The 21,814-nt window shown below is 41.8% G+C and overlaps 1 protein-coding gene across 2 annotated transcripts in view; it reads right to left on the reverse strand.

Moving 5' to 3' along the window:
- Window positions 1-21,814, reverse strand: part of UBP1 (upstream binding protein 1) — a 64,769-nt gene that overhangs the window by 29,197 nt on the left and 13,758 nt on the right. For both annotated transcript variants that reach the window (XM_056128935.1, XM_056128936.1), the window contains 2 exons: window positions 16,332-16,483; window positions 1,363-1,439 (listed from right to left, as the gene is read on the reverse strand). In XM_056128935.1, the coding sequence (XP_055984910.1) occupies window positions 1,363-1,439; window positions 16,332-16,483 (229 nt within the window). The remainder of the gene's footprint in view (window positions 1-1,362; window positions 1,440-16,331; window positions 16,484-21,814) is intronic.

Consider the following 21,814-nt stretch of genomic DNA (forward strand, 5'->3'; position numbering starts at 1 on the left):
GCCCAAATTAAAGGACTTTCAAGTTTCATATTAACATTTACATTTTTAGACACATTATCTTTAACTTTCAAGTTGTTGTTAGTTTTTTGGGGGGGGATGGGGGAGGGTTCATCCAGTGGTGCTCAGGGATCACTTTCTGGCTTCCAGTATGCAAAACATGTACTCCAACCCATGGAGCTACCTCTCCAGCCCTAGAAACAGTTTTTGTTCTTTTTTTTTTCCTCCCCAGAACAGCAACAGATTTTTCTAATGTACTGGTTTCCAAAGGATTTTCATGTTTACTTTGTAACTGCTAAAATTCCCACTTTAGATTTAAGTAAATACAGATCAGAAATGAGAATTTTAAACAGACATTCGTGTGAAATTAAATATTTAATTAAAAACTCTTAAAAAAAAAAAACCTGCAGCAAGACTGGATTCTTTCCAACCATTGCAATATCTGCTAAGAATGTAAATGAGGGGTGGGGAGGGGTAGTTCAGCAGTAGGGCTTTTGCCTTGCATGTGTCTAGGTTTAACCCTTTGCACTGCAAAAAAATATATAATAATAATAAAACAAATACGTAAAATAAGATAAATTTCAGGTCAGAACGCGAAACCAGAAATTCATTTCAACCTAGAGGAATAGTGTAGGTGCTGAGAGAACCTGCCTTGCAGGTGTAGGGTCACATGCAAGGGAAAAGCCGGAGTGTGTAAGCATGAACCTGGTATCTGTCCCTAGAGTCCGAGCAGTTTTAGGCAGCCTCACAGTCAGGTCTGGGTAAGAACTACCAAAAGATACTGAGGTGTGGTATATTTTGTGATCCTCCAAAATATACCATCCCTAAAAGGACAAAGAGCACATCAAAAAGGCCATAATGTGTGACTTCTGGGCCAGAGAGATGGCACAGTGGGAAAGGTGCTTGCTTCGTATTCTGCCGACCAGATTCAATCCCTGGCAACACATATGGTCCCCTGAGTCACACCAGGAGTTATCCCTGAGCACAAAGTCAGGAAACAGCCCTAAGCACAGTAGTCAGGTGTGGTCAAAAACAAAATAAGAACATGTAACCTCTGGCAAGCACATGTGAGCAACCACAGTGACTCTAAGTTACACGCCTTAACGAAGTGTATATAAATCCTGGCAAAACCTGTGTGTGGGTACAGCTAAAGGAGTGCCACCAACTCTCTGTGACCATGTGGCTGAGATGCAAGCCCCAAGGCTGAAAAGTGTTCAAGCACCACAGTCAGATCTGTGTGTGACTCACTGTAGCAACAATAAAACCAACAACAATGGGAAGGGGTAAAAGGAAGGAAATAAAAATAAATTAACTGGGAGAAATTAAAATTGGGTGGGAGAAAGTATTTAAAAGCCTTGTCCTTACCTTTACCAGCTTTCCAGTGATCTCCGGCATGTCTCCCATTTTTCGATTATCCAGCATCCTTATTTCATAAGACTGACCTGTTTTTAAAAGTTGTGTATCAAAAAAAATCCATAGAAACATCACTGTTTAACACAAAAATTCAACTGTCTTCAGAACATATGTTGTCAATGTTAACTTGCTAGAGAAGCTAATTCAGATTCCTTTTTCCCTGCAATGGTTCTACCCTTTTTTAAAACTAAAGCAAACAGCCTTGTCTATTTGTTTCCTTTACTTTCTCACACAAAAATGTTATATTCACAAATGCATTATCTTTTGTTTGTGCCACACCCGGCAGTGCTCAGAGTTACTACCAGTGGTACACTCAGGGATCATTCCTGGTGGGGGTCAGGGAACCCTATGTGCTGCCAGAGATCAAACCAGGGGAGGACACATGCAAGGCTAATCATAGAATAGACTGATATAACAAGTGGACTTTTTTGAGTACCTGCCACTGCTGCAGTTTTTAGGATTTATCCCTGTCTCAGCATGTATCAGCACTCCATTCGTTTTTACTGCCAAATACTATTCCACTGCAATAACATACCACAGTTTGCTTAGCCCATTCATTACTTAGTTGACACTGGAGTTGTTTTCATTTGGGGTTTATTATAAATAAGGATTCTATAAATATTTGTATACAGGCTTATGAGTGTTAAGTTTTGATCCTGAAGTCTCCCTGTGTCCGATGAACGCAACTTACATTTTCTCATTACTCATTTAGTGTCCATTAAAAAAAAAAAAGAAAGAGGGGGCTGGAGTGATAGCATAGAGGGTAGGGCGTTTGCCTTGCATGCTGCCAACCCGGGTTCGATTCCCAGCATCCTATATGGTCCCCCAGTACTGCCAAGAGTAATTCCTGAGTGCAGAGCCAGTAGTAACCCCTGAGCATTGCTGGGTGTGACCCAAAAAGCAAAAAATGCAAAAAAAAAAAAATTACTAGGAGACATAACCAATCTATGTGATTCAAAAAATAAGCTACTGCTAAACACTAATACAACAGGTGTATTTCATTTCATTGTATGGTTGGGGGAGGCAGGGCGGGGCTGGGCCAGGGCCAGGGATTGATTCCAGGCCATGATTGCCTGTATGTTATGAATGTGTGTGGGTTTGACAGGTACTCTGCTTCTCACCCACATTCTATGGCCTAAAGAGGTGCACTGTAGGGTCACTGGTGTGTCTAAAGGCTCCCTGTCTGTGTAAAGGTGAGGGTGTATGTGCACCCTATGAAGAAGGGCGCCCGTTCCCATCTTGCACCCAAGCAGCCAGGAGAGGCTAATACATGACTGAATAAAACTGATCATACTTGACTTTCCTGTAGGAACCAAAATTTTGCTTACTACAATTATTTTATGATAAAAGTGAACAACAATTTCACCAAAAATAATGTTATAGAATCCTAGTGCGATAAGAACTTACTTCAAACCTACACAAATGATTTCTAGCTATGCTGTTAATAAAATGCTGGTATAATATTTAGAAAACCAGCAGGGACTAAAGAGCACTCTTACTACCAGGTAAATTTGAGGATCTTTACAATTAACTACCAGTTTCTGTCCACACTCCCATGGGGGGCTCACAGTGAAAATACACAGAGCTCAGATTACAGAGTCAGACAACAACAAAAATCAAAATGCCACCAAATCATTACAAAGCTGGTAAAGGAAAATATTCCTTCAAGTGGCTTCAGAGAAAGGCCATGCAGGGAGGAGGCTCAGTGGTACAGCACATGCACTGCATGCATGACATTAGGAGGTGACCATGTGAGCTTTGCAACGTAAGTGTGTGGCCCCCAGATACTGCAGCATAACGAAATGAAGGGAAAAAAAATAAAGGCAAATTTAAGATATAAAAGGGGTGGGAAAATGAGCATGGGGCATGCATACGCATTCTATACATGCTGATCCCAGTTCATGCAGTCCCAGAGGTCCTGAGCACCATTAGGGTGGGCTCAGGTAAACCCTTACAGAATAGGGCCTAAGTAGGTCCTCTTAGGGAACTGCTGGCCCAACTGGCTGAGAATAGTCAGGAAGGGCCCTGGCTTCCTGAACAAGGCTTGGGAGACCCGCCCCCTTACCCCCACCCTGCAAAAAAATAATTAAGCTTGCGTCAGAACAACACTATAGCAGGTAGGGTGTTTGCCATGGTTGACCTTCGTTTGATACCGGGCATCCCGTATGGTCCCCAGAGCATAGCCCCTGAGTACTACTGGGTGTGGCCCAAAAACAAAAGCTAACAACAACAAAAAAAAGTAAATTAAAATCAAGTAGGCAAGGATGTAAGAAAATAATAAGAACATACAATGTTCAGAAGTAGTGACTGGCATAAAGTCTTTTCTAAAAAGCAATTCTGTTAAGAGTTGAATTTTGTGTCCTTTGACTTAACAGGCTTTTTTGTTAAAAACAAGGGGACAGAGTGATAGTAGAGGGTAAGGCATTTCCCGTGCACACAAGTGACCTGGGTTCAATCCTCAAAGCACCAGGAGTGATCTCTGAGTACAGAGCCAGGAGTAAGACCTGAGCACTGCTAAGTGAGCCTCAAACCCTACCCTGAAATAAAATTAAAAAGCAAACAAACAAACAAAAAAAACAAAAAAAGTTTTTGTTTTTGTTTACTTTGGCCAAATTCTGAAAAGGATCTTTTTTAAAGAGAAGGGAAAGGCAGGCAAAATAGAGGGCATGAAAGCTCCCAGATTATAGAGTCTCACTGAGGAGATTCTCTAAGTCAAGAATTTTTGATATATCAAAAGTGAAAAAAAAAAGTGCAAGAGGAAGATTATCGACAACTCACACTATACACAAATGGTTAATCAATCTAATGCAAAATCCTTTAAGCTCATCAAATGCTATCAATGCTAAATAATAACACATGTCCAACAAGCGACAAATGAAAAAAAAAGAGAGAGAAAATTCCCTGAGCATGTCAAAACAAGGTCACGGTCCTCCCGTTGTTCATCGATTTGCTCGAGTGGGCCCAGTAACGTCTCCATCGTGAGACTTGTTGTTACTGTGGTTGGCATATCAAGTACATCATGGGTAGCTTGCCAGGCTCTGCCGTGTGAGCGAGATACTCTCGGTAGCTTGCCGGGCTCTGAGAGGGGTGGAGAAATCAAACTCGGGTTGGCCATGTTGGCCGCTTGTAAGGCAAACTCCCTACCGCTGTGCTATCGCTTTAGCCCGTCAAAAAAATAAGACATTCAGGGTGTGGTGCCACCAGTAGTCTGATGATGCCTTCAGGCTTCCTGATACCCCAAAATTGTCCCTGGGCCTCTTCTCAGACCCCAACAACTCAGAACCAAGTTTCCTGAGAAACTAAAGGTAAAGGTAAAGGCCCTCCCGCTGTTCGTCGATTTGCTCGAGCGGGCCCAGTAACGTCTCCATCATGAGACTTGTTGTTACTGTGTTTGGCGTATCGAATACGTCACAGGGAGCTTGCCAAGCTCTGCCGTGCGGGCGAGATACTCTCGGTAGCTTGCCGGGCTCTCTGAGAGGGGCGGAGGAATCGAACTCGGGTCGGCCATGTTGGCTGCATGCAAGGCAAACGCCCTACCGCTGTGCTAAGTGGAAGTCATGCCCACAAACCACCTCTGGCTCAGCTATACAAGCTCATTAATCAGCCTTGCTTGAGACCCACAAATGAATCTCAAAAGAGATCAAAAGTTAATCAACAGATCCATACAAGGCTAAATGGACCTGGGTAAATTGGGGTGGGGGGGTGCAGGTCAGCCTGGTGCCTGCCCAAGCAGAGCCCCTGGCAGATGCGTGCTTCCACAATCCAAAATCACCACCATACCCCTGGATGAACTCCATCGTCTCAGGACACACCTCATCTCACTGAAATAATCTGCTGAAAATTTGGGCATGCAAATTTTGTAACTGAAACCTCCAGGCTTTCTCAGGGTTGAGATGGGCTACCTACCCCACTTCCCTATACTTCTGAAGCATTGGCAGTCACCCCCATGAATCAACTCTAGTGCCACCATGTAAACTATTCTATTGGCCTTGCTGCAGAGACCCACAAATAAATCTTGGAAGAGATCAAAAGCCGCAGTTAATCTCATACCCACACAAGGCTGAACAGACTGACATGAACAGCTTTGTAATGGTCTATCTCACAGATATTAAAAAAAAAAAGTAATGTGGAGTTCATCCTTGCTTTACTGAGCTTAATCGGTGCTGAATAAATAGCAGTACTCCTGCATTTAAAAAAAAGATACTCAACTACCATCTTACTTTTCATCTATCTAATCAGCATAAATCCATTTGAATGGTCAAGGCTAAAGGGAAACAGCTACTCTCTGGAGGCAGAATGAAGGTAAGGCTCAAATACTTTCTCTTAAAGTGGATATAAAGTGAGAGAGGAAGAAGAGGATTACTTGAAGATTACTCCAGAATTTCAACAAATAAATTTCCTGGTATGGAATTTTCTGGACAAGGGATTGGGGTAAGAGGAGTTAGGAAAGGGAGGGAGACCAATAATTCAACTGAACATATGGAATCTGACAAACCTATTGGCTATCTAAATTGATGATCAAGTGGACTAACAAGTGGACTTAGGAGGAAAAGATACTGAAAGTTGGAAGCGACTTTTCCAGTTGCCTGAAATATAGGTGCAGTTATTACATAAAGCTAAAGGCAGAATCCTTTAAGGAGTGTTACAAAAGAAAAAAGTGCCATGGCCCCTTTAATTCCCCTCTCTGTGGTACCGAGGAATATAAACAACCACCAGGGTTTGCAGTGCACTGGATCCTGGAGACCCTTCTGCCTCTCCTGCCAGGTGGGCGGGGGAGGGGGGGAACCTGCCACCAGGATTACCTTGAGATCCTAGAAACTCAACACCCCCAGGATTTAGGAAAAGTACCAAAGGAAGAAATCCCAATGTTCCTAGTCCACCTAAGAAGGAAATTATGCTCAATAAAGCTCTGTGTTTCCACAAACACACCTCAAGATTTGTTGCTCCTGTATCAAGTACAGTTTATTGTTGTCCCCTAAAATCATTATACCCCAACTCACTCAATTATTTAGAAATCCTTCTACACCAACAAATTTTCTTAGTATCTATGCATTTAGTAAACTACCAGATTTATAATTTCTTCTTCTATTTGAATTTTCATTATTTTTTTACTGAATCTCTGTGAAGCTTTTATGATTGAGTTTCAGTCATAAAATAGTCAAACATCCATCCCTTCACCAGTGTACATTTTCCACCACGAATGTCCCCAGTATCTCTCCCACCACTCCAATCTGACCCTACCTCTGCCTCTTAGGCAGACAGTTTCTTTCTTTCTCTCTACTTTTGGCATTATGGTTTGCAATATAGATACTGAGAGGTGATCATGTTTGGTCCTTAATCTACTTTCAGCACAAATCTCCCATCCTGAGTGATCCCTCCAACCCTTCTCTATCTCAGCTGCCTTCTCCCCCAGCTCTCGAGTGAGGCTACCAACTGTGGAGCAACCTTCCTGGCCTTTGTCTCTACTGTTCCTGAGGTGTTAGTCTCATAATATATTATTTTACTTTCCACAAATGAGTACAGTCATTCTATATCTGTCCGTCTCTTTCTGACTCATTTCACTTAGCATTCTTCATTATTTTTTAATAACTGCTTTCTGAAATATTATTCTTGGTTCTAAATTAAAATATAAAGGTTTAACTGTTTTGGGTTTTGTTTGGCTTGGTTTTGGGCCACACTGGACAATGCTCAGAGGCTCTTCCTTACTCTGTGCTCGAATCCAGGTCTCCTGTATGCACAGTAAATTAAGCCCACTGAACTACCTCTCTGGGCACAAGAAGATTTCACTATTAGTGAAATATAATATTAACACAGGTAAAGAGCAATAATCATTAGGCTTATCTTCTGAATTTCCCTTTCAAATTCTGAAATTTTTCTTGGTTTAGAAACACTGTCAAAGAGCTGTCAAAGAAAATGTAAAAGAGCACTGTCAAAGAGCACTGTCAAAGAGTCGAAAAATGTAAATTTATGACCACACCCATCTTTGACTATAAAGTCTATAAACAGAGCCCCTCAAATAAATTCCTGAACAACACAGAGAACAGTATGTAATAATACCCTACCCATGCTAAGCACACTATACTCAAGAATTTATTCCTAATGTCCTAAAAGAGAATTCAAGTCTATACAAGAACCAATGCCACTTCACAGAAACTTGTTACAATGTGAGACATATTTTCTTTTTTTTTTTGTCATCTCTACCATTTAACAGTATTCTTTTTTACCCAATAGAAATGCTATTTCAAAGGATCTGAAGAAATTGTATTTGCAAAGTAGCTAATAGTGGTTTGCAAATCCACCAATCCAGGGTTGAAGTCTTACAAACATAGAATGATCTCGCTTATCTGTGGTATATAGAATACTGGATGATGTGTCAGAGTACTGGAGTAAAAGCAGGATGCCTAGATTACCCTTGACCCCAGTGTCAGGAGAAGGACAGAAAAGGAAAGAAATCAAGAGAGGAAGAAGAGAATGGGAAGTAATGAGTCAACAGACAAGAGAGTTTCAGTTATACTGGTGATATGGGTGACTGGTATAGCCATATATCCAAAACACAGACTCAACAACACTGAAGACATGAGATCTAAGCTACAATCACGGAAATTTTGTAATGTGCCTGGCAAGTTGAAAGGTGCGGATGGGGTGAGGTTGGAGAGGGAATTATGGAATACTGGTAGTGGGATTGGTGTTGAAACAGTACATGCCTAAAACCCAATTATCAGTAACTTTGGAAATCACAGTTCTTTAATAAAAAATTAAAAAGTTGAAGTCTTGGACATATTAAGAGATGTGGAAGCATTAAAGACTAAGTTATTGCTTAAGGACAGAAGACAATCAATTCTAGACAGATCACTGCTCAAAAAAAGTCAGCCATAGGGGCTGGAGCAATAGCACAGCAGGTAAGTTGTTTGCCAACCCAGGTTCGAGTTCCAGCATCCCATATGATATGGTCCCCCTAGCACCACCAGGACTAATTCCTGAGTGCAGAGCCAGGAGTAACCCCTGTGCACTGCCGGGTGTGACCCAAAAAGCAAAAAAAAAAAAAAAAAAGGTCAGCCACATTACTCGGACCTCCTGTGTTGAGGATCTCAGTGTTCTCTGGACTCTTCTCCATATTAAAAACCAGGAGAGTAGATGCTCTAGAATAATCATGAAAATAAAAATAAATGGGCTGGACAGGTAATACAGAGGGTAGGGCACTTTGTTTTGCATGTGGCCAACCCGGGTTTGACCCCCAGCATCCCCTATGGTCCCAAGCCCCACCAGGAGTGATTCCTTAGTACTAAGCCAGAAGTAAGCCCTATCACCAGATATGGTCCAAAAACAAACAAACAAACAAACAAAAAAAAACCCTGCTCCCGAAAAGGAATAGGGCAGTGTTGAAAGAGAAGCTCACATATCTGCCAAAATTCAAGGTAAAGAAGAAAACTAAACAAGCAATATTCTCTTTTGCAAACCACAACACCCAAAAGGAGAGAGAGAACAAAGGGGAATGCCCTGCCACAGAGGCAGGGTGGGATGGGGGAATGGGGGTTGGGAGGGATACTGGGACCCGTGGTGGTGGAAAATGGGCACTGGTGGAGGGATGGGTATTTGATCACTGTATAACTGAAATCCAAGCACAAAAATTTGTAAGTCTACAACTGTACCTCATGGTGTTTCACTAATAAAAATTAAAAAAAAAAAACAACAAAACAGCAATATTGGCACTACCTGGAAACACATCAGGAATACAAATTCTCCAGTCTATTCAGGACCTTTTTTAGAATACACAAAGTTACAAATACCCAGTCAATCAATACTTTTTCTAATACAATGTACTCTGAACCTTCTCTGAGAATACACTCATACTCAATTAAGATCTGGGTAAACTGGTAAAAATGAATCATCTGAAGGCACAGAAGGTGACTCAATGGTGTGAAATACTTAACTTGCAGTAGAAGGCTACAAGTTCAAATCAAGTGTCATCTGTACAGACCTGTAGCCCTGACCGCTCTGCTTCAGAGGCTTTCAGCTAGAAAGGACCCACGAGATGGGATATTTCAGTGGCTTAGGAAATGCCCAGAGAAATTGTGAGGTCCTGAGCTGAATTGCCAATGACCATTCTGACAGGTGCCCAGGCAAGGGGGAGTTTTTTTTGTTTTTTTTTTTCCCTTTTTGGGTCACACCCGGCGATGCTCAGGGGTTACTCCTAGCTTTGCACTCAGGAATGACTCCTGGCGGTGCCTGGGGGACCATATGGGATGCTGGGAATCAAACCCGGGTCGGCCGCGTGCAAGGCAAACGCCCTGCCCGCTATCACTCCAGCCCCTTGTTTGTTTTAAAAAACAATCCTTTCTCCACATTTTACAAATGCTACAAGATATGTTAAGATGAACTAAAGGAAAAAAAATGGCTTGGTTTAGAATAATTAAATCTTTCCAACATACAAGGGCTAGAGTGATAGCACAGCAGGTAGGGCGTCTGCCTTGCACGCAGCCAACGTGGCTGACCCAAGTTCGATTCCTCCGCCCCTCTCGAAGAGCCCGGCAAGCTACCGAGAGTATCTCGCCTGCACGGCAAAGCCTGGCAAGCTCCCCGTGACGTATTCGATATGCCAAACACAGTAACAACAAGTCTCACGATGGAGACGTTACTGGGCCCGCTCGAGAAAATCGATGAACAACGGGAGGACAGTGACAGTGACAGTGACATTTGAGACAGTGTTATAGGCACATTATTACAGGTAGTAGAATTTGAAAAGTCCTTCCACTTCAAATTATTTAACTATGCTAAAAGCATAAACCTAAGTCTATGAATTCTTTTCAAGTACCCAAAATATGAAAGTTTTTCACTCATCTGTCAGGACTATAAATCTTTCAATCTAGGATAACTCTTGTACCTTTACATATATATTGTACACAGTGACGCTCCCATACAGTTACTGTGCATATATTTGAAATTACATATATATGTAAGAGAGGGATCAGGATTTCTCAAATGCTCATTTCAAGATCCAGCAGGGACTTTCAGAGAAAAGCTAGGTGATGTGTGATAGGTATATCGCTGTGTTAATAGCTCTGATACATGCAACTACAGTTAACAGCTCATCCTGCACTACTCAGCAGATGACCTATCTGGTACACATTTGTCCTGGCTAATTTATGCATTTTGTTATCTTTGTGTGTTTTTGGGGCTACCAAAAAACCAAAGCCCTGGAGGTGCTCAGGGTTGACTCCTGGCTGTGTTCAGAAATCACTTCTGGGGGCTGGAGCAATAGCACAGCAGGTAGGGCGTTTACCTTGTATGCGGCCGACACAGGTTTTCAATTCCCAGCATCCCATATGGTCTCCTGAGCACCCCCAGGAGTAATTCCTGAGTGCATAAGCCAGGAGTAGCCCCTGTGCATCACTAGGTGTGACCCCCCCCCCAAAAAAATCACTTCTGCAGAGCTTGGGGTACCATATGCAGTGCCAGAGACTGAACCTAGGTCAGTTACATGCAAGGACAGTGGTTTACCTGACAGCGTGATATATCCGTTTCCAACTGCTGTCACAAGAAACTTCAAATTTAGTATGGAATCAAACTATACAAATTAAATATCCACAATTTTAAAGTTCAGAAATCTAAAAATTCTCAACTGGGCTCTAGAATCAAGTTGTTAGAAAGAGGCTCTAGGGAACAATCTATTTCCTCGCCTTCTTTCAACTTCTTAGTGCAGCCTATATATCCTTTGGGATACGTTGCCCATCACTCATCTGACAAATATCTGATATTCAAGATACATAAGACATTGGTAGAATTTTACAAAAGAAAAAAATCTACTTCATCAAAAAATGGGAAGAAGAAATAAACAGAAACTTCCTCAAAGAAAAAGTACAAATAACCAAAGATACATGAAAATGTGCTCTGGATCACTAACCATTAGGGAAATACCATCAACAAGAAATTATCTCACACCAGGAAGGCTAGCAGACATTGAAAAGAGCAACAGGGGCTGGACCTATACAGTAGACAGGGCAATTGCCTCACACATATCCAATGCAGGTTCTAGCCCCAGCATACTGTATGGTTCCCTAAGTCTGCCAGGACTAATCTCTGAGCACAGAACCAGGAATAAGTCCTGACTGAATACTGCTGGGTGTGACCCAAAACCAAACCAAACATCAAAGAACAACAACTAATGTTGGCACAGATGCTGGGGAAAGGGACTCTCATTCACTGCTAGTGAGAAATGTCAACTGGTCCAGCCCTTTTGGACAACAATATGGACATTCCTCAAAAACTAGGAATCGAGCTTCAATATGATCCAGAAGGGGCTGGAGAGATAGCACTGTGGTAAGCCACTTGCCCAGCACATGGCCAACCCAGGTTCGATTCCCTGGCATCCCATTTGGTCCCCTGAGAACCCCCAGAAGTAATTTCTGAATGCAGAGACAGGAGTAACCCCTGAGCATTGCTGGGTTATGGCCCAAAAGCAAAACGAAACATGTGACCAAGAAATTCTACTCGGCGGAATAAATCCCAAGGCCCCAAAGCACAATGCAAAAAAGATACCTGCACTCCTATATCTACTCCATTTACTATGTCTACATTCACTCCTATGTCTACTCCATTCACATTCACAAAAAAAGATACCTGCACTCCTATGTCTACTCCAGAGCCAAAAAAACAACTCATATGGCGAAGAACAGGTAATTGGATAAAGAAACTATGATGTGTATACACAATGGAATACTACTCAGAATAAGAAAAGATGGGAGTCATACAATTTGCTGCTACTTAGATGGATCTAGAGAGTATCATGCTGAGTGAAGTGAAGTGAGTCAGAATGAGACTCAGATCTCGTATGTGATACAGAAGGAAAAATAACAGAATAACAAATGACCAAAGGTTACAGAAAAGAAAAGCAGAAGAAATGATCTTCAGTAGACAGGCTACTGCTGTGGCAGGGGAGGGATAGGTCAGGGAAGGGATCACAGACAATGATAGAGGGGAGTGGTCACTACGGATGAGGACTGGGTGCTGAAAAGTGGTAAAGTGACCTGCATGATATCCTCTCAGTATCAGTACTGTAAATCACAGTGCCTAAAAGGAAAAAAGAAAACAGTGCCCACTATAGAGGCAGGCAGGGGGAGGAGTGGGAGAGAAACTGGGGCACTGGAGGAGAAAAGAGGGCATGGGTGAAGGGATGGGTATTAGAACATTAACATTGTACCCTGGATGGGTATTGGAACATTGTATGGCTGAAACTCAATCATGAATCACTTTGTAACTTTGTAATTCATGGTGATTCAATAATACAAAACAAATTTTTTAAATACTGCAGTGCACAGAATCCAGTCCAAGAATGCCTCCTGTAGCCCCTACACACACACACACACACGCACACACACACACACACACACACACGCCACCCTCCCCACCAAGCTTAATAACTGATTACTGTCAAGCTGGAGCCAAGTTGGAACCAGAGGGCTGAGAGTGCAAGAAATATGGGGCATGGAGACCAATTTTCAAAGAATATCATCTGTAACAATCCACTGGACTAAGCACACTAATGTATATCTTTCAATATATCCCATTTGCTTTGCCATACAAAGTGATATAGTGCATGATATTAGGGCACTAGAGCCAATGCTGGGGATCAAACCTGGGTCAGCTATGTGAAAAGCAAACGTCTTGGCCGGAATGATAGATAGAACAGCAGGTAGGGCATTTGCCTTGCACGCAGCTAACCCAGGTTCAATCCCCAGCATCCCATACGGTCTCCGGAGCACTGCCAGGAGTAATTCCTGAGTGCAGAGCCAAGAGTTTCCCCTGAGCATCGACGGGTGTGACTCAAAAAAGACAAAAAAAAAAAAAAAAAAGCAGGCATCCTACCAACAATACTAATAACTATACTATCTCTCCAACCCCCAAATATGTATTTTAAAGTTGAAGATTCACCAAGACAACACTGAGCAAATTAATCAACTATTCTCCACTCCAACTCTTTTTACCTTTGTTTGTTTTGGGGTCACACCCGGCGATGCTCAGGGGTTACTCCTGGCTCTGCACTCAGGAACCACTCCTGGCAGTGCTCGGGGGACCATATGGGATGCTGGGAATCAAACCCAGGTCGGCCGTGTGCAAGACAAATGCCCTACCCACTGTGCTATCACTGCAGCCCCTCCAACTCTTTAATTCTTAAAATGAATTAGTAAAATTTCCCCTAGAGTTACTGTGACAACTGAATAACACTAAATACTAAAAAGTACAATATTTCATACATTAACAGTGTCAGACTAAGGTCACTGTAGAGAGTGGACTGAAACTTTTGCTAAGATAGTTCTTGCTCTGATTTTGGTAGGGTGGGGAGGCATGGGTGGGGCTGGGGAGACTGTGCTCTTGGCTCCATGCTCAAAGATCACTCCTGGTGGGGCTCAGGAGACTATATGTGGTGCCAGGGAACAAACCCAAGTTGGTTAGTGTAAGGCAAGTGCCTTACCCACTGTATTATCTTTCCAGTCTTTAATAATAAAGAAAAATCACATATTTCCCCAGGTCAACAGATACACATATTCAACACATTCCTTAATCAAGGCTGTGTACACTATATCACTCTATAACACAGCATCTATTCCCCAAGGAAGGGAAATTCAGGTTATTTCCTTTTAGGCACAGAAAGAGCCATGGTAATTACTTTACCTCTACATTGTTTCTTCTGGTATTTATATCTAAAATATAAAATATAAAATCAAATTTTTATTTGTTTTGGAGGCCATACTTGGCACTGTCCACGTGATCATTTGTAGTGCTGGGAATCAAACCCAGGTCGGTCATAAGCAAGGCAAGTGGCTTACCCTCTGTACTATAGCTCTGGTCATCAAATAAATCCCGATTATTCTTTCAAACATCAAATTTGAATCTCAACTGAATGCTTAATCAGACAAATACTAAATCAATACTAAAGTATAGGGTAATTAACATACAAGTATTATTTAATATACAAGTATTCAGGGTATTCAATATTCAAGTTTAGGGTATTGCCACACGTGTTACAGATAGTACAATTGTCTAAAGTAGAACCACAAATTCTAAATTCATGTCAAATGCAAAGTCAGAAATAAGTTTTTCTGGAGGCTGGAGCGACAGTACAGCGAGTAAGGCATTTGTCTTGCACGCGGCCAACCCAGGTTCGATTCCCAGCATCCCATATGGTCCCCTGAGCACTGTCAGGAGTAATTTCTGAGTGCAAGTCCAGGAGTAACCCCTGTGCATCACTGGGTGTGACCCAAAAAGCCAAAAAAAAAAAAGTTTTGCCTGGGGCCAAAAAGCATAGTGGATAGGATACTTGTTTACTTGTTTGGCACACAGCTGATCCCCATTCATCCCCTGGCATTCCATATTGTCCCCCTGCTAGGAGTGATCCCTGAGCACAGAATCAGAAGGAGCCCTAGCACTGCTGGGTGTGACCCAAAAACTTGAGCACAGAGCCAGAAATGAGCCCTGAGCACAAGCAGGCATGCCCCTCCACCGAGAGAGAGAGAGAGAGAGAGAGAGAGGTTTTTTTCCACGCTTTAGGAAACAGACTAAAAATCTATTGCTCTTTCCCAAAGTTCCAGAATTAAAGTTTCTATTTAATGAAAGGAAAATAATCAAGGGACTGAATGACAGTACCAGGGTTAAAACACTTGCCTTCCAAGTGTCTACCCTCGTTCAATCCCCAGTACTACACAGTATCCCAAGCACTGCCAGGAGTGACCCCTGAACATTGCTGGGTGTGGCTTCAAAAATGCAGAAGAAAAAGAATAAATGCATAGTTACAGTTTTGTTGAAATGAAATATACACATAAAGCAATGCCCACAAAAAGCCAACTCCAACACCCTGGTGGGATACTGCTACAATTAATTTTCAATTTTAACCTTCCATATGTCCCCCAATTTTCCTATGACTAGGTACTATCTTTTTAACACTTAAAAAAATATATCAGGGGCTGGAGTAATAGCACAGCGGGTAGGGCGTTTGCCTGGCATGCGGCAGACCCAGGTTCGATTCCCAGCATCCCATATGGTCCCCCGAGCACCGCCAGGAGGAATTCCTGAGTGCAGTCAGGAGTAACCCCTGTGCATTGTTGGGTGTGACCCAAAAAGAAAAAAAAAATCAATGTACTCTCAGAATTTTGAAACTAATTCATGCATAACAAAGTACTTAGTTTTTGTTATGAATACTTCACATTGCCCATCAGCTTTTAATACCCAAAACACTAAGCACCTCAAAAAAAAATTTCTATACTTTCCAAAGAGGTGTGTGTGTGCGCACGTGTGTGTGTATGTGTGTATGAGTGTATTCACATATATACTTACACATGCACATGGAGATTTTTTTTGGAGGGGGCTGGGCCACGCCCCATGGTGCTGAGGGGTTCTTTGTGGCTCTCACTCAGGAGAGCCCCGGGTGTTGCTTGTAAGACCGTAAGTAGTGTCAGAAATTGGAGCTGGGGGTCAGTGGGATGAAGACAAGTACCTAAACCCTATTGCATCTCTCCAGTACCCAAAGGCCTATTTATTGCTACATGTCCCTCTTCTACCCTGCCCACTCTCGCACATAAAGATTAGGCTGACAGGATTCTCCACAGTTTACTTCAGCCCCAGAGTCCATCCAGGTGCACTTTATTGCCTGCTTTTAACACAAAACTGCCTTGGGCTTGAGACTAGATTCCTCACTAGCTGAACTTCTGTTCCACTGTCAAGTTCCAAGTTGACTCCACTACTCCTGAAAATAACTGACTTCCTTCTCTATCTCCTGGGACTTAAAATACCCTAGAATCTTGTTCCATAGACCCTTCTTTATACAAGCTGGCTCAGTAAAACGGCGACAATTTTTTAGCTAAGGCTGCAAACTTTAAGAGCCCAGTTTTTCATTATGACCAATAATGACAGACAGCAGTCGCACTGACCTTGGTTCAAGTACGTGAGCGTCTCATCGTGCAGCTTTACTGCTGGAGAGGTCGCAGCGCACATCACATACTGAAAGGGGGGGTTCTTGGTTTCACCATCCAATGGAAGGCTGGAGTCTTCCTGCTTGAAAATGGGCAATGCCAAGACATCACTGAAAGGCAAAAAGATAAAAAAAAAAACAAAAACAAAAACAAAAACTTTTGACCTAACTGTAGTTTTAAAATATCTAAAAACATATAAAATCATTTTGGGATGGTTTCTTTTGAAGATCAGCAATGATAAGGACAATACAAAGAACTATTAATGCTAACCTCTCTAGTTCTAATGAGGGGAGGGAGGCAATGATGAAAAGAAAGATAAACTATTTAATAGTATGGCCAGAGCAAAAGTACAGAGGGTAGGGCGTTTGCCTTGCACATGGCTGAACTGGGTTTGATCCCTGGCATTCCATATGGTCCCCCAAATACCACCAGAAATAATTTCTGAGCATAGAGCCAAGAGTAAATCTTGAGCACTACTGGGTGTGGCACCAAAACAAAACAAACAAACAAAAGTAATAGCAAAGTTCATCCTCTGGTAAATAAATCAGGCTAATGATGTATATTACTTAAAAAGTAGTTACTCCATAAAATTTTTTAGGAATGTTATACTGATTGTTATTTTAGAAAGAGCAAGCTAAGAGTTTACAGCTACCTATTTAAAAGTCAGAACTATGACTACTGCTAAAAGTATGTCATACTGGCAATATGGCATCTCAAAGAAGTGACTGAAACAGAAATTAAGGGGCCACAGTGATAGTACAGGGGGTAGGGTGTTTGTCTGCCTTGCACACAGCAGACTGGGTTCTGATCCCCGTATCCTGTATGATTCTCCCAGCACAGCCAGGAGTGATCCCTGAGCAGAGGGGTAATCCCTGAGCACTGCTAGGCCCCCACCCAAAAGAAAATTAACTAAGTAAATTAAACAGAACTTAGTAAAACTAGGTCTGGCAAATGCAGAGAGAGCAAAGTCCTTGTTAGTCTAAAACAATGAATTCCTCTGAGAAGTAAACAGTGGCAGCAGAAACAGCTGTGATTCCTACCCCTACACACATACACACACCACACAAACACATACAAGAAATAATTGGGGAAGTACACTTTATATTTGCTATTGTTAAACAAAAAAAAAAAGGCTGGAGCGATAGCACAGCGGGTAGGGCGTTCGCCTTACAAGTGGCCAACATGGCCGACCCGAGTTCGATTCCTCCGCCCCTCTCGGAGAGCCCGGCAAGCTACCGAGAGTATTAGATATGCCAAACACAGTAACAACAAAGTCTCCAATGGAGACGTTACTGGGCCTGCTCGAGCAAATCGACGATCAACGGGAGGGCCTTTACCTTTACCTTTACCTAAACACACATGGATATTTATTTTTCTTTTTTTAAAAAAGAAAAAGAAAAAGCTGAACTACAATTTAAATACCATAAAATTCACCCTTTGTAACACAAAGGTATAGACAGCATTGTGCAATGATCACCACTAGCTAATTCCAAACATTTCATCATATCTAAAGAGAAATCTCAGGGGTAGTGGGGCTCAGTGGCAGAGCACGTGCCTTCCATGTGAAATCCTGGTTTTACAATCCTTGGCATTGTTTAAAAGAAAAAGAAAAGTGGGGAGTGGGTGCTGAAAAGGTGGTTCCAAGAGCAGGGGCACACTCTTTCCATACAGGAGCTCCAGATTCAATCCCTGCCACTACATGATGCACCAAGCACAGCCAAGCGTGAAAACAAAAACAAAAAAACTTTGTACTCATTAGCACTTAATCCTTTTACCCATCCACCTCCAGATTCTGGCAACCACTGATTTACTTTTGCTTCTGTAGGTCTGCAAATCTGGACAGTTAATAAAAACAGAATCACATGGTCTTCTGTGCCTGGCTTTTCTTTCTTAACATGTTTTCAAGGTGCATCCATGTCACCTCATTCTTTTTTGTTTGACTGTTTTTGGGACGTATCTGGCAATGCAGTGGGAATGGATGGGGGAGGGAGGTTACTCTTGGCTCTACACTCAGGAATTATTCCTGGTGGTGCTTGCAGGACCATATGAAATGTCGGAGATCAAACCTAGATCAACTTCATGCAAGGTAAGCACACTACCCACTGTACTTTTGTGCGGGGCCCTCATTCCTCTTTTATGGCTGAATGATATTCCACTGTTTGGATATACAATTATATTTCTGTGCAGATAAAACAGGTAGAATTGGTGGGTCAAGTAATCAATTTCTGAGGAATTGCCAAGCTGTTTCTAATGTGGCTTTACTCTGACACAATTCACTGAGCTGGTATATTTATATCCTTAAATTTTCTACATATATTCTTGAATGGAAAAGTAAAATAATGCATCCTCTATCTTGGAGATTTGCCCACATCAACCTGAGAGGTGTGCTCTCAACTGAGTCACTCCTCTTTGAAGAAGTCCGGGTCTCTCTCTAATACATCTACATCTCTCTGTCTCTGTCCCTGTCTCCTCTGTCTCTGTCTCTCTCTTTCTCTCTCTCTAAATAAAACTTAACCAAGTGAATGAGTATCACTAGCAATAGCAGATGTTTGTCTGAATTGCTCATTTTCTCTTTCTCAGAGAGGTGGCTAATCCATTTAAACTAAATTCATTTTAAAAATAAAATGCAAAAGCAAGTGTGAAGGAAACCTGTATTTCTTCCTCCTCATAAACATTTTTACTAAACCACTAAGAATAATTATTCAGAGACTCAATTAACACTAATTCACCCTTTTGTTTATACTGGGGAAGAGTCAACACTCCTCCATTTAAAACTCTCACTTTCTGAATCTTGTGCCCAATGCATGTTCTAACTCCCACTACTCCCCTTTAAAACTTTCTCTGGGTGAAAGAAAACAAGAAAGCTATTACTATGAAGTATTAGTTAGTTATACTGAAAAGTGAGCCTGGGAATAATTTTAAGGTTTCAATGCTAACTGGCTGATAATACAGGTCATCAAAATAAGACATGAGTGTCTGTATAAGAATGACTAGAAATAAACTGTCCCAGGTTCAATCCCCAACATCCCATATGGTCCCTGAACGAGCCAGGAGTGATCCCTGAGCAAAGATCCAGAAGTGACCCTTAAGCACGGCTAGGTGTGGCCCAAAAAAATCATGCCACCATTTTATTCACTTGGTTATAGCAACACAAAATATCATCATAATCGAAGATGTAAATGATTCTTGAATTAATTTTAAAAATAACATGTAAAAATCAGCTGCCACTGAAATTCAAGTAATTTTTACTGAATTAGAAAGGAAAGGCATTCCACTCAACACAGCAGTCAGAGTCATCATCTTCAAACTGAAGTCACAGCACTTCATTCCTGTGGCCTATCCAAGTGCCACCTCCCTTTCAACCAGGGACCCTACAAGGTCACACCCAACTGGCTCTTCCCTCTTCCACACACTCTTGCTCCCTCCCTCTGCCCAGGTCTTTAATGCCTGCTTCAGGCCTTGGTGCTGGCCTGTGTTCCCGCTGAATGTCCCACTGGCTCATTTCAGTCCAATGTCACCTCCCTGCCAGCAACTCCAATCCTGCCACCTGCAATTCATATTTCCCTTTTCTGTTTCGTTTATCCACAAAGCGTGTCACTTTTTAACTTAAGTTTGTATCTCCAATAATATATATACACAGCCACCCCCAAAATGTTTTTCTCTTCACTAATCCCCCTATGTAGAACCAAGAGCTCAAGAGCGCAACTGCTGAATCTAGGAACCAACTAGATTATCATTACTAAAAAGGAAAACTAGGTCTCCAGATAATTTAAGAACATGGTTTCTATTAGGCTAACTTTTAAGCAAGTTCTCATATCCAACTGCTTTTGTAATTCCATATCTCAGGTAGGGTCCCCAGAAATCTTAAAAGCAAACAAAAAGCCTCAAGCCTTCAAATTATTCCAAGTAATTTTGAAATGCCAGTATCCAAAAATAACCAGGCACACAAAGACAAACAAGAGTCTAGGAGCAAGAACCAAGAGCAAAAACAACAGATGGCATAAACCCAGTTCCAGATTCTGTCTGCTGGTATTCAGCACTTTTCTGCCTTTGTCGACTGGAGAAAACTAAAGGCCAAAAAAAAAAAAAAAAAAAAAAAAAAATATATATATATATATATATATACACACATACACACACATATGACTTCTTGCCAGCCTACAGTTTAAGAAAGCTTGCTCCAAAAGAAAGCATTGGTGGGATGTTAAAAAGCAGAAGGAAAGGGCATTGGCAGGCAAGTATGAATGAAGCTACAGGAAGTTCAGGGCAGCAACCAGAGAACACCCTCTGACCAAACTTCCAGCACCTTTTGCAACCAAAGACTCCACTAAACCCTTGAAACATCTCAATGGTTTCTCTTTGCTTGAGACAAGAACTGGCATCCCACCCAAGCCCCCTTGCCCCAAGTCTTCAAATGCTAGAATTATTGAACCCATACCATATGCTTACCCTGACTTTTAAGAAAAGAGACACGTCTGAAAAGGTGTGCAATGAATAGGACATTTTAAGGATAAGAAAATTGGAAAGGAACAATAGAGTTTTAACAAATAAAATAAAATTTCTAAAATTAAGAACTGGAGTTTAAAAGCCAATCAGACAGAAATGTGGAGTAAGTAAAGAAAACAGAAAGCAACAGAGAAAGTAAAATGATGAAAAAAATGAAGATAGGGCATTAAGAAGGACAAAGAAGATTTCATGTTGAACTTCAGAAGAGAAAAGAGGCAATGTTCGAAATGAAGGCTGAGAAAATCCCAAAACTGGTAACATACACCAATTAACTAATTTAAGAAGCCAGAAAGAAATACTAAAGTGGGATGAATGGAAAAAAATTTAATAAACCACATCTAAATACATTTTCTAAAAAAAACAAAATCTATTCATCTGACAGGCCAAACAGTACAAGTACATTTTCTCAGTCAATCACCATGTAAGGGAAACTCTGAAAGGAGACACGGAGAGTGACAGGTGAGGAGTCACCAGTAAGTCCTGTGGGGAGAAGGAACGAATGGGCAGGACATTGTGGGAAGCCAAAAAGGATGCACTGGAGAGCTGGCAACTAGGACTTGGTGAGACCAAACCAAAGATTCTCGAGCCATTTTTGACTGCTCGGGTACCTTGAAAGAAGCAAAGCACCCAATCGGGGCAAGGGGAAAAAATCGAGAGGAAATAATCATAAAGACTGGAAATATTAGCAGGCTGTAGGAGAAAAGAGGAATTCAAGACTGTGAGGGACATGGAGCTGAGAGTAGAGATTAATGATTGTGAATGGGACAAGTGTGGGGATGAGGTAGACTAAAAGGGAGGATAAGACTGTCAGCATTTCATTCTGAACTCAAGATGAGGAGGGGTTAGAATGATTAGTAATGCCAAGATTTAATGTATGAGCGAGCAGCTGTAGTGAGCTGTAATACCGTAATGAGGTAACAGAAAGGACAGGTCAT

This window comes from Sorex fumeus, unplaced genomic scaffold (genome assembly GCF_029834395.1).
Source record: "Sorex fumeus unplaced genomic scaffold, SorFum_2.1 ptg000072l, whole genome shotgun sequence".
In the NCBI taxonomy this organism is placed as follows: Eukaryota; Metazoa; Chordata; class Mammalia; order Eulipotyphla; family Soricidae; genus Sorex; species Sorex fumeus.